Source organism: Austrofundulus limnaeus, unplaced genomic scaffold (genome assembly GCF_001266775.1).
Source record: "Austrofundulus limnaeus strain Quisiro unplaced genomic scaffold, Austrofundulus_limnaeus-1.0 Scaffold986, whole genome shotgun sequence".
Classification (NCBI taxonomy): domain Eukaryota; kingdom Metazoa; phylum Chordata; class Actinopteri; order Cyprinodontiformes; family Rivulidae; genus Austrofundulus; species Austrofundulus limnaeus.
Genome location: NW_013953388.1, coordinates 81,879 through 95,281, shown reverse-complemented (window position 1 = coordinate 95,281; position 13,403 = coordinate 81,879). Strand labels below are relative to the sequence as shown.

Sequence of the window (13,403 nt, the reverse complement as noted above, 5' to 3'; positions counted from 1 at the left end):
AGAGCCAAGTCAAGGTAACACACACACACACACACACACACACACACACACACACACACACACACGTTTCAGCTTGAATTTCAAAGTTTACGTTAAAATATCTTCTCGTCTCCTAAACAGAAATACCCTGATACGGTCCAATACTCTGTGAGTATTGCAGGGGGAAACTATACTCTGCATCTGGAAAAGAACAAGTGAGAAAATATTTTTCGTGTGTATCATACACTGCTTGTATTACTGTAAACGTGTCTATAATAATGATATGTGCCTTTTCAGAAATCTTGTGGGAAATAACTTTACTGTGACACACTATTCTGATCAGGGCACCCAAATGACAGATACTCCAGATTATACGGTTTGTAACTTTTTGTTTTAATTAGTAGTAGTATTTTATGTTGGGAAACTGTGTCTGGACTGTAAAATCTGATTTGAAGAACAGAAGGTTTTAATTATTCTGTGTGGTTAAATAGAGCTAATATTATTTATTTATTGTGGTTTGGTAACAGTCTTGTTTAATGAAGTGACGCAGCTGTCGTGTAACTTATTACACAGAATCAAATGACACAATTTCTTGACTAAATAGTTCYTCATTTTAAGGGGTGACAATTTCCTGTGGAAGAGGAAATGACTTATAAGGTCAAAACTATCTATCTCACAACAACTAAATCCATTATAAAAGTTACATTTAAATACCCTTTCAGGTTCACTGTTACTACCATGGACATGTCGTGGGAGTGAAGGACTCTTCGGCCAGCATTGAATTGTGCTCAGGAATGAAGTGAGTCAGTTTGCTGTATTCCCCTCTTTTTAAAAAAAGATACATCTAAAAAGAGAGACATATAAGCAGAACAGACTGAGTCTAAGAGTTAAAGCGTAAAACCCAATATGTGAAAACATCACTCAGTCAAACTTTCAAACTTCTTCCACACTTTCAGGGGATTTGTGACCCTCCAAGACGAGATGTACCTCATTGAACCTCTGCCAGGTGAGGAGACGGGACGGCGAGACGACGGTCAGGGTTCCGAGGCTCCCGGCGACAGCCGTCCTCACGCTGTTTACAACTACAAACACCTGAGGAGGAAGAGGAGCTCCTGTTCCCATGGAAACACAAGCACTTTCTATGATCACGGCGCTCGTCCGTCTGGACTCTTCCAGCTTGGCAGCCTGGTAAAGACAGCGTGGACACATTCATAAATTACTGGAATTTAGACAACTAAAACATTCGACAACGGCACTGAAAGTGGCGTGCAGTATAATAGTGCAAGTGATTTAAATGATCACCATAGTTGTTGCTTATTGTGTGAAAGCTTCATCTCATTCACACCGTTGAGATCATTTTTTCTTCCTTACGTTTTTCGGCCTCTAACTCTCTCCACAGTTTTTGTGCTATTTCAACAGTTCATATATGAAAACGTTCAGCTCATTCATGTGAGGGGTGCTATGACTGGTTATTTCAGCTATTTATACTTTTTTTTAAGCTATTTCATTTTTTTAGACACTTTTTTGCCATTGAAAATGAATGGGGCTATTTTCAACGTCCTTAAACTCCTTTAAAATGTTTCTAAATCTTTACAAAACCTAACACAATTTTTTTCTGTTTATGCTCATTTTCACTTTCTTGTGCTAATTTTAGCTACTTTTTAAATAATTTTAGCTTTTTTATTTCAGATAAAATTCAGCTTTTTTCCATTATTCTTCTGCTCTTTTTACTTTTTTGTTTTTCTGCCACTTTGTGCTATTTATGCATCTTACAGATGCTTTCTGCTATATTCAGCTATTTTAGCTCTTAGCTTTTAGCTGTTTTCTGGTTTCAACTAGATTTGTGCTCCTTTTTACTGTTTTTCTGCAAAGTTAGGCTTGTTTGCTTCTTTCAGCTTTTCAAAGTGAGCTCACGTTAATGCATTTCCTATTAAATATTTTCAGATCAATTTCAGCAACTTTCAGCTTAAGTTTTCAGCATGAAGCATTCACACTAGCAGTTTTGCAGGAAATGAAGTTTCTCTCTAGTTTCATTCAATTTCTTGTAGATTCTTACTCTGAAAACTGGACTAAGTAGAGTGAAAATGTACTTACACCAGAGCTATGCAACAAAACTGCTAAAACCTCATTAGCACAAGATCTTAGTTTGAACTTGGACATGAAAGGCAGTGGACAATATGCATTCCATAAATTAATGCCAAGTTTTTAATAATTATTGTTGTTTCTCAGAAAAGCAGAGCCCAGACCAAAGACGGTAAAGGCAAACCCAGAACGGTGGAGCTGGTTTTGGTAGTGGACAACACCGAGGTTTGATTCCCCGCTTTATTTCCTCTTGTTGATCGTGTGATTGTGGTACAGCCAAAGATAATTTAAAAATATATATAACAGAAGAGTGTTTTGCAGGATGCACGAACTGTGATTCTAATTTAAATGATCTATTTTATAGTACAAGAAATTTGGCAGTAAGAGGACCGTAGAGGCCAGGATGCTCGAGATAGCAAACCATGTAGATAAGGTACGTTTGTTCCAATCAGCTTGTCAGAAAAAATTAATCCAAACTGCCAGTTATCCCCCACTCCCCGAACTTCATCAGTCTTTCACGCTGGAGTACATTCAGAAAAATACTGCATGTCCTGATATTTTGTCCTTTTCTGACTGGAATCTGACCAGAAACATAAAAAAAGGGAAGGAAAAGTTCTCTCACTGCGTACGCTAGCTTTAGCCGTGAGTCTTCACACCTAAGCTGAAAAATGTCACACATTTCCTGCAATCGTTTTTGTATTCTTTGGTATTAGGAAACATAAAAAGAACAGTAGTCCTCCCAACAGCTCCTTTTCTATCATTTGTTTTGTGGCACAAGTGATTGTGTGTTTTACCCAAAAATACGCATTGGAAAGGATTTCTGCTCACGGCGCTAACGAGCTCTGTTATTTCAGTTGTATCGCCCTGTGGGAGTCCGTGTGATGCTGGTCGGACTGGAAATCTGGACCTACAGTGATCAGATTGAGGTCAGCGCCGACGTTGACCTCACGCTCGTTCGCTTCATCGAGTGGCGCAAGCAGCGCCTGCTGCCGAGGAGCCGACACGACAACGCTCAGTTCATCACGTGAGATGCTTCTGCTTTGAAGCTTCGCTAAACGAACGGGCTTAGGTTTCAAGACGTTTAAACCTTCTTTTTCTTCATCATCTTTCAGAGGCGTCGATTTTATTGGCTCCACTGTTGGGTTGGCAAACACCAAAGCCATGTGCACATCGAATTCCGGAGCCATCAATGAGGTACTTTGGAAATTTAAGCGTAACACAAAGGAATCATGGGATCTAAGTTGAACTTCTACCTGTTTTTTTGATTCACACAGGATCATAACACCAAYTCAATTGGAGTGGCTTCCACCATAGCACATGAGATGGGCCACAATTTGGGCTTGGTCCACGATACTGAGGAATGCGTCTGTGGATCCTTTGCATCCAAAAAAGGCTGCATCATGGCTGAGAGCGTTGGGTAAGCTCAGTTATCCACCTGCACCCAACCATGTCTACTTTGAGATTTTAACATGGGATGGTGGTTTCTTTCTCGTGTCTTTGTTTGGTTGCGTCCATCCTCCAGCTTCGAGTACCCAAAGCACTTCAGCAGCTGCAGTCAGCAGCAGCTCAGCGCCTTCCTGGAGGAGGTCAACCCTGCCTGTCTGCTGGACACTCCCTCCACTGAGCGGATCTATGGGGGGCCAGTGTGTGGAAATGCCTTCTTAGAGCCCGGAGAAGAATGCGACTGTGGGACTGTGGAGGTGGGTGCACGCTACGTTCAAAAACAGGTACACATTTGCAGCGTGCCAACAAAGATGAGTAATTTGATGCATACTGTTTTATAGGAATGCAAGAATCCCTGTTGCAACGCCACCACTTGCAAGCTGAATGTGGGAGCTCAGTGTGCAGAAGGAGAGTGCTGCCACAACTGCCAAGTAAGTACTGCTACTCACTGCGAGAAGAGCCAGACTGGTACTAAATATGTAAGTGCAGTGACAGAATGAGAGTTCTGTCTGGCTGGTTTTCTGTGAGTGGATGTATTTCAGTCGTCGGTACATCACCATCTGTTTCTCGCCACACTTTCAGCTGAAACCAACAGGCAGCATCTGCCGACCGAAATCCGGAGACTGCGACCTGGCAGAATACTGCACGGGCCTCTCTGCAGCCTGTCCCGCTGACGCCTTCACCCAGAACGGTCTGCCGTGCGACCGCGGAAAGGGATACTGCTTCAACGGGCAATGTCCGTCACGACAGGATCACTGCAAGAGGCTTTGGGGACCAGGTGAATTTAATCCCCAGTGGTAATTTGTTTTTTGCTCATTCTGAAACATGAAGATTTACGATTCGTTCTTTCACGATTAGGTGCTCAAGTAGCTGTCGCTGATTGTTTCTATCTGTACGGAGGCTGCAGGAAGACACTGTTTACCCAAAGATGCTCCAGCCCGTAAGCAGCAAAAAGCCACAACGCTAATGACGGCATTTTAAAAACACGATATTTGGAAACTGTTGTTTGTGAAATTTGATTTCAGAGATCAATCTTGCGGAACACTTTTCTGCTCCGGAGGAAGGGAGTTTCCAGTGACGAACAAAAAGTCCTTTTATAAAGTAGGAAATGGAGCCATGTGCAATGAGGCAACCATGAACCCTGACGACAACTACCCACCAGACCTCGGGATGGTGCCTACTGGCACCAAGTGTGGCGACAACATGGTGAATGAAACGTTTTTACTCTTCGCATAAATGAAACCTTCAAGGAAGCTGCAATATCATTGCATCGCCCCTGTCTGACAGGTGTGCTTCAATAAAAAATGTGAAGACATCAAAAACATCAAATCGTACGGAACAAACGACTGCTCGTCCAAATGCAACAACCGCGGGGTGAGAAGCTGCGTGAAAATGGAAATCTCATCAAGTCGAGATACTGTGAAGACAACACAATTAACCGGGAGATCTTTTTGACAGGTGTGCAACCATGAGAGTACATGTCACTGCCATCCTGGCTGGGCGCCTCCTTTTTGCGACGTGAAGCTGTCAGAGCTGACCGAAGGTATTGTTTATGTCTGATTTTTCTTCCCTCGTACTGTATTCACATTCAAATACAGATAGCTTCCCCCTCATTAAACGCTTGATCTTTTTAATATCGATGCGAGGACGACTCTGTTTTTGTTTTGCTTTTTTTTTCCTTCCTGACGAGCAAAAACAAACGCTGATTGAATTTCTTTTCCTTATTAGCCGGAGCAATTCAATAATATTGCAGTAGATTTTGTTTTCCTGAGCAGCTGATGWATGTTGTTGTTATCCAGTAATAAAATAACACTGACCTTATCTCGTGTGTATTTGTGTGTGTAGAGCCGGGCCTGGTTGTTCTTAGTGTGTCCCTGGTGGTTGGATTGCTTTTTCTGCTGGTCCTGGTTATTGGGAGTCTGATGTGTTGCATCAGAAAAAGGCCACACACAAAAAGGTGCAGAAAATGAAAAGAAAATATTGTGACCCTTTTATATATATTTTTTATCAAACTTACATAAAGGCATTGGTTTCAGCTTAAGTTCAAGCTCCCGTCACTTTTTTCACAGATTCCTTCCAGTGACCTCAGGACAATCGAACCCAGTGTTTCAGACCAGTATTCCACGAGGCAGTCCTCGTCTCGGGCCGGCACAAATCAGCCAACCCACATTTTTGGAGTCATCTGCCAGTCAAGCCTACAAACCTCTGAGCTCTGCTGCTGTCAAACCCCCGACCGGAGCTCCGAGGCCCTGCAGAGCGGCTCCAGAGGTGAGCGCTCCATTCAGTCACCCAGCCTTAACGCCAGAGTGTAATCACACACCGACGCTGCATGTGTTAGATTCATATTAACACTTTTATATCAGACACAAGATTTCCATTTGTGGCAACTTGGTTTGAATTTCAAGCTGCAGACACAGCCAACGTGTGCCTGCGGAATCGTCACAGAGCCACACACTGACAACTAATGTGCAATTCTTAGTCACGGACAAACCATTATGAGCTCAGGCTGCAAAACACAGTAAGGTTTCTGTTTTCTCTCCCTACAGCCTCCCAGGAAAGCTCCAGATGCACCTAAGCCATCTAAGGTTCAGCAGGTAATCAAATTTCTTAATTTGGCATTTTTTTAAATTGTTTTTAAAAGCAACCTAATTTGCATTGATTGTGTTGCAAACATTTTTTTCCTCTTTTGTTTTTAAGGTTACAAGGATATTAATGCAGCCACCAGCGATTTCCAGTCTTCCAGCACATAACGAGGTAAATTCACTTTTAATAACATTGTTTCAATTGTTTATTGTGTGCATACTACCTTCTGAACATTCTTTGGACCGAAAGTACTTCTGTATGCTTGGTTCTTTGTTTTAACTGTTTATATAAATCAATACTTTAAGCTTGATTTGTAATCGTTTTCTATGACTTCTTGTTTAAATTTTATACCTTTAAAAAATAATTGACTTAATAAAAAAATAGAAATACATTGAGATCTCTTTATTGCCTTCAAAATATTCTTCTTGTTGATATTTGCTTCAGCACATTAGCACATTTTTTTGTCATCTTATGCTACCTTTAGCATATACCTTCTTTTCTCCAGTGTTTAGCTTTTACACTGGAGAAAAGAAGGTATAAGCTAAAGGTAGCATAAGATGACAAAACATGTTTGAGATGTTTTAGCTACCAATTAGCTACTTTTAGACGTTAACTACAGTTCTACTAATTTCACCTTTTAGCTACCATTGTGCTACTTTTAGCTAGTTTTGCAAATGTGTAGCTTTAGTTGCCATTTAGCTCAATTTAGCAAATAGACAGTTTCACTAATTAGAGTTTCTAATATTGTTTTGCATGTTTTTTAACTTTGCTAATTCAGGTTTAGCTTCAGTAAATCGCAAAAGTTAGTCATGCTGAGTTTTCACAAAAACTGCAGTTTCTTTATAGTGACGTTTTGCATGTTGTTTTCATTACAGACTAAACCACTACCTCCCACCAGACCGCTGCCACCACTTGCATCCAAACCAGTACGTGACACTTCAAGAACTTGAACCCTGGTTTTTTGCCTTCACACACGTGATTGTACTTTTCCGTGGCTGAATTATGACCATTCTGTCTCACAGAAGCCKAAGCCTCCGATGCCTCCGAAGAAGCCCTCTGCAGCCCCGTCCTCACTGCCACATACACAGCTGGTATGTTTTCAGACAGCAGACAGAATCAGACAGAMTTTCCAACCACTGACAGAGCTGCAGTAAGCATCAGACATTTCTTCATGCTATTAAAGGCATTCTCCCTTAAACAGAAACCTGTGGCTTTCGGCTTTGTCCCAACAGCAGTGTAATGGATAAACAGTGGTTGGGAACTTAATAGGCATATAAACTCCTCCTGACTAAATAACTGAGACTCTGACACGATGAAATAAGCACTTTCCAGCTCATCCAAAGAGCGTTAACAGAGTTTGTTTGTGTTTCTAGCTCGGAGGGAGAGTTGCCCTGAAGCCCCCCAGCAGGCCAAGATGACAGTGGGAATAACTCACCCTGGTTTGACATTTTCTGACAGGTTTTTTTTTTTTTTTTTTTTTTGGGTGGGGGGTGGGGGGTATCCCATTTTGAAGGATCAAGAAGATCCTTTCAGGAGATACTCGTCTGTTTTTGTGTGGAATCAAGATCCACCAAGGAATCAGAGAAATGAAGTGTTGTACCAGTTGCCGTGCCACATCTGCATCTCGTTGTCACTGTTGGTAGAAATCTGTTTAACAAACTCAATTTGAGTGCTTTAGACAATAGGCGAATAATTCTGCTGATATGCTGAATTTTGATGCAGTGTTTAATAGGATTATCTAATTTGTCAAGTCTTTAYCGGCCAACTGCACTATAAAACGCATTTGTTTACAAGGGCACACTTTTCATGGTTTGACTGGACATTTTTAGGTCTCCTGGTTATTTATTTAATATTTTACTCTACTTCCTGAAACCAGGTTAAGTTGTTATCCCAGATATTTAGACATCCTCATATTCAGGGAAATTTATAATGTATTATTTTTAAATGTAAAGACAATTTCTAAAACAKAATCAAAACCTAATGTAAACTGAAAATCACTATGCTGTAAAGCATAAAACCTGCTCAGTGTCATAATGGTAATAAATGTTACTTTTTTATGTTGGTCCAGTACTGCCTTCTTAAAAAAAAAGAAAAACAAACAAAAAGGGATTTTAAAATGCTTCTTCTAAACTGGACAGCTGTCCCAGTATTTTTTTTTTTTAGATTTGTATTCTATTTAGCAGATGTTTTACAATGTTTTGTAATAAGTTTTGTCAGTTTTATTTTTCATGACTGAATTGTCTCTCTCATTTTTGGATGTTTATGTATTTTTACACCTTCTGTGGTTGTTTTGTGTCTTAAACAGATCACTTTAGTGCCTATTAATAATTGTTTTATGAGCTGTGGATCTACTTGATGCATCTGTTTGTGGTCGTATTGAATGTTCTCATCTTYGTGAATCTTTTTCTCTCTTTTGAACATAAATTACAGCTCGTCTGTATGATGAAATGATCGGTTCTGAGCACAAACGTGGACACTTTATTTGGATGTTTTAACAGAAATTAGTTTTTATTGCTTTGTGGTTATTATGGGTACTTTATGTATTTTAATTGTAATTCTAGAAAAATGTTTTGTTAGTTTTACAATCATAAAAATGAAATGGTTTTGAGTTGTGTGTGTTTTTTTACGTTCTTATCACAATAAATGAGATTGTCACGATAAATTGGGGGTCTTTCCTTGAGCTTCCGTAGCAGGGGTTGCCTAGCAACGTGTAAACAAAAACATTTTGTCAAAAAAAAAATGTAAGGTAGCTAGTAGATATTAGCATCGTTTTAATACGTCAGAAAACAGTGGTTGCCTTAAGAACAAAATGGATCGAAAGCTTGAAGATTATGAAATTGAAAACTTACTTTCGTGGCTGGATAAGATMCCGTTTTCCAGACCCAAGCGAAAGTTAAGGAGAGACTTCAGCGACGGAGGTAGCACAGTTAGCTTCTGTTTTTAGCCTGTAGCAGCTAAAGCTAGTTTTTTTTTTTTTTTACTTGTTTTATTTGTATTTACCAGTGAACTGACCGTTTTCCTGCTGGACTCTCTGCAGTGTTGGTCGCCGAGGTCATTAAACATTTTTTCCCAAAGTTTGTTGACCTCAGCAGCCTGACGGTTCCGTTCAGCTCCAGAGAGGAGAAACTCAGAAACTGGAGCCTCCTCAACAGGCGAGATGAAACTTTATTAGTGTTATTGTTGGTATCATTCTTATTATTACACTGAGGGTTGTTAAATGTGCAGTCATAAAGTTTGGCACCTTCTTCTAAATTTGAAATATTTTCAAAAAAACAAACAAAAGAATCACTTTCCCCCCTCAGAATATACTAATTTATATGTTTATGCTGTTTCCCCCCCATCCTTTTAGTTTTCACATGATCTTAAATAACTGTTTGTGATGACAGCTGTCTGGGAACATGTTAAAACYAACTGTTTCACAGGCTGATGAAAAGTTATTATTTAATAATCATTTTGGCAANGGACTTTCATTTGACTCATTAGCGCCACTAGTGTTTGGACATAAAACTGCACCCACCCAATGTCAGGCAAAGGACAGATGAGTGACAGGGACAGGGGCACTTCAGGGGGCCAATCAGATTTCATGTGGGGCCAATTCCCCTGTGGCCCCGCCCCTAGAACCTTCACCATCATAAAGGGTTGTTTGGAATTTAGGAGAAACTTTATGAAGAAGAGCTGTAAAGTTAGGTGTGCATTGTAAATTTATGTGAATTAAATTTGACTCAGTTCGACTTAATTCTCCAAAACTAGAGTAGTTTATGTCTGCACCAAACACGGCACACTAAAAAAAATCTTGCTTTAAATAGGTTAGCTTTGTTGAAAAAAATACACAGAAAAAACAGACTGTTGTTGATGAAAGGTATGTTTGAGACAACAGTGTCTATGAAACAAACAAAACAGACAAAATATACCAAAATGGAGGCTTTTAGGTGTAAAAATAAACCTGCATCCTCTTGACATGTGTTGACGTAGTATGCATTTAGTATGACTAAAACTTTAAGCAATTCCAATGAATGATTGAAAACAAAGAAAAATATTCTGATCGAACAAAGGAGCTCGTAGATATTGCACATATTTTATACTCTAAATGTTGTGCTTGAAAATCCTTTGGATAAGTTCTGTGATTTAAAAACCTTAAGAAATTTGTATTCAGGAGCTAAAAAAAAGTGCAAATCTAACTATCTGACTGTAGAACACCCTTAAAACCCAGTTTCCTAAAGTATAAATACTCTTTTATTGCCTCATACTCCTGCCACAAACACTGAGCTGAAACTTTTTTTCTTCATCTGGTCATGAGAAGACATTCAGCAGACACCCACTGAGCCTCACCCTGCTCACTGATAGGATTTATAGGCCTGAACTATAAACATACAGCTGTCCCCGTAGACTCATCAGTTACTCACAGGCAATTTGCTTTCCCCTTTGTTTTGTTTCATCGAAAACACATGCCGTTTTCTTTATTCTGTGTGAACAGGAAGGTGTTTCCGAAGCTGGATTTTTACGTGCCAGAGGAAGTCATAAGCGAGGTTGTTCTGAGCTCTCCCGGTGCGATTGAGCCCGTWCTCAGCACGCTCAGGGAGAAAATTGACAGAAAGCTGGCGGACATCGCAAGCAAGAAACCAGTACTCAGACTTCAATACAATGTGTCATGTGAAATATTAAAGCTAAAAAAAAACCTAAGGCTTTCTCTTCATTTTAAATAATTGTTTCCTTTTTTTTTTTTTTTTAGATTTTGGACAATGTTGACATCAAAACCCTGGAAAAAACCCCTGAAGGTGAAGTTACTTTTACCTTTAAACAATCACCAACATGTTTGTCTTTTCTAATATTCTTGGTAAATCAGTCAACACTGAGTTGGGTTTAAAGTAAACGGACTCACAGAACAAATAGTCTGGATCTGGACCTAAACTGAAGTCTTATCTGGACCCTGATTAAATTAAATAAATTGCTATTTTATGCTTTTTAAATCCTTCTTTTTCCACATTTAAATCATTCTGTTTGGGGTCTATATAAAGTGGAACTGCAACGCTTTGGTCTAAATTCCTCCTTGTTGTAACTCCACAAGCCCCTCTTTCATTGGGAGAGACTAAATTCTAATTTTTTGCACTCATAGAGACTCCAAGTACACAACAAAATGTATTTAAAGACTAAATTTTGCACATGTTCCCTTTAATATATATGTATATATAAATTCAGATTGATTTGACTTGCACACATTTTCTGATATTTACAGGGTGTTTAGTTAGCCCAATCTGAACCTTTAGAGAAAAATTTTCAATAGGTGGACCTCACTTAATTTTAATTAAAAACCATTGCTTTTCAAGCCTCTCTTCACCTTAAAAAACATTGTTAAAAATTTCGTTTTGAGTCACAAAGTTGGATTAGATCACACAAACTAAAACTGAATTAAAATATGTGATGTCATGTGATGACTGTGTATCCAAATGAAACATCGGCAACACGTATGCTTGTGTTAAGAGTTAACTTTTGAAAATATTTGCTGACAAAACCCAAAATGTGCCTTTTTTAGCTTTAAAGGGGAAATGTGTGCATTTTTAGATTTTCTGTAGCAATTTTTTATATGTGTGTAAGCTAAGTCAGCATAAATCAGCTATTTCACAACAGCTATCAGTGCTCATTCTACCACCGGTTTTCTTGCTTATCCTGAAACTGTCAGCCCTGCTAACAGCTCGATATCAGAGACCACACAAAACAGACAAAACTTCTATGAAGGCAAAAAAAAAAGGGGGCCTGAAGAGAAATGCCACAGCTTTAAGGGATTGAATCAGTGATATAGTATGTGTCTCTTCCGTTTCCCACACTTCTTYCTCCTCTAAAACCCCCTCCCCCTGTTCTTCCCTCTGCACCCTCCACTATCAGACACAACAGGGCCCAGGACTTCTTTATCAGTTCTTAACTTCCAGACGGTCTTTATCACRTGTTCTGAGCTCAACACTGCAGTGTGACTGAGTTTTCTTTCTTCAGCTTCTTATCTCGCTTCTTTATCTGTGGTTGTGTTCATCACCCATTTGCCTGTCATCCTATAATCTCATAGATAAATCTTCAGTTTTGTAGTTGAAGAAATGTCATGTATTTGATTTGTTTGTTCTTTTTTTTTAGCAATTCATGAGGTTGAAGCAAGAATTCTGGCACAACTGGCAAAAATGAAAATCGATGAGGAGAACATACAGAAAACCATGTATGGACAATTTTTTTAAAATATAAAATTATATCAGAGGACGTTTTTGCCTGCATGTATCTGTTTGTTAGCAAAATATCTCATGACCCACTGGGCAGTGTTTATTGAAATTTTACTGAAAAGTTTAATTTTACTTTAATTGATCCAGATAATAAAACTCTGTCATTTCTCAACCTAAAATTATCTTAGACTTTGGCATGAAATGTGGCCGGTAAAATGTGTTGCTAGTTCTTTATTTATACATTTTTAAAGGTGTCTTTCTTGACCCTACAGGAAACAGAAAGTGGTTGTGGAGTCTTGTTACACGGTCAGGGAGCCCACTCTTCTACGACAATTCATCTTTGAAAAAGATCAAGTGATCCTGGATTTACAGGAAGTTGTGAAGGTAAATTCAGCATCCAAAAAAAAAAAAAAAAAAAAAAAAAACCCCACTCAGCTGACAAAATTATCTTGGGATTTTTTATGCCCTGCAAAGAAAGAGCTTTTTCATAACCTCCTGTTATTGCTGTTGCACATAAGCTTGGTGTGTCATACCCTGTGTGAGCCATGACTCACCAGTGGCTCAGCGGATATACACTTTTTTTTTCTTGTCTTTTGCCACATCTGCATGAAAGGAAAAAAAAATGATGACACGTGTTCAACTTCTCCTTTTACCACACAATTTAAAAAGTAACCATTAAGCATTTGCTCCGTTTTGTGTAGATCCTGCAGACCAAAGTGGAGAAGCTGGAGCATCTGTTGGAGTTAAAGGACATAAGGATTGATCAGCTGACCAAGATAAATGCTTCAAATGGGTTTAATTTAACTCTGTGAGGCGTTGACGTGAACCAGCTTGTCACCAAATAAATTGTATGAATGTCAACACGCCCCTTCCTTCCTTTCTGTGAAACTTTACTTCATCGGTTACAAGGAAACCTGGTGTAAGTGTGAAAACAGTTTAGACACGTAACACAAGTTTTCTCAATAGTCAGAAACATACACCGTGATATGCATCCCTTCAACAAAATAAAATAAATAAAAAGCCAGTCAGTTTTTAGCCTCCAGTAAGAATTGCTGCTTCAGCTCATTGTAACAAAGAACGAGTCTGTCAGCCTGTTTGCAGTTTTAAGTGATGACT

The 13,403-nt window shown here is 39.2% G+C and overlaps 2 protein-coding genes across 2 annotated transcripts; both read left to right on the top strand.

The window, feature by feature from the left end:
- Positions 1 to 120: 120 nt before the first annotated feature.
- adam8a (ADAM metallopeptidase domain 8a) lies at positions 121 to 8,749 on the top strand (the record flags this gene model as incomplete). Its single annotated transcript, XM_014030003.1, is given in 23 exon segments — positions 121 to 194; positions 277 to 355; positions 702 to 778; positions 936 to 1,167; positions 2,209 to 2,286; positions 2,426 to 2,494; positions 2,916 to 3,085; positions 3,174 to 3,255; positions 3,336 to 3,478; positions 3,584 to 3,761; positions 3,846 to 3,935; positions 4,087 to 4,282; positions 4,363 to 4,444; positions 4,530 to 4,710; positions 4,792 to 4,878; positions 4,963 to 5,047; positions 5,350 to 5,461; positions 5,574 to 5,772; positions 6,051 to 6,098; positions 6,202 to 6,258; positions 6,963 to 7,013; positions 7,110 to 7,178; positions 7,461 to 8,749. Coding segments are annotated over 23 exon segments (2,484 nt in total), but the record flags the coding sequence as incomplete, so codon positions are not given.
- Positions 8,750 to 8,819: 70 nt separating this feature from the next.
- On the top strand, positions 8,820 to 13,148 carry spef1 (sperm flagellar 1). Its single transcript, XM_014030004.1, has 7 exons — positions 8,820 to 9,005; positions 9,125 to 9,239; positions 10,562 to 10,709; positions 10,817 to 10,862; positions 12,208 to 12,286; positions 12,560 to 12,671; positions 12,989 to 13,148. The coding sequence occupies exons 1-7, from the start codon at positions 8,897 to 8,899 to the stop codon at positions 13,097 to 13,099; spliced, it is 720 nt and encodes a 239-aa protein (XP_013885458.1). The 5' UTR covers positions 8,820 to 8,896; the 3' UTR covers positions 13,100 to 13,148.
- Positions 13,149 to 13,403: the final 255 nt, after the last annotated feature.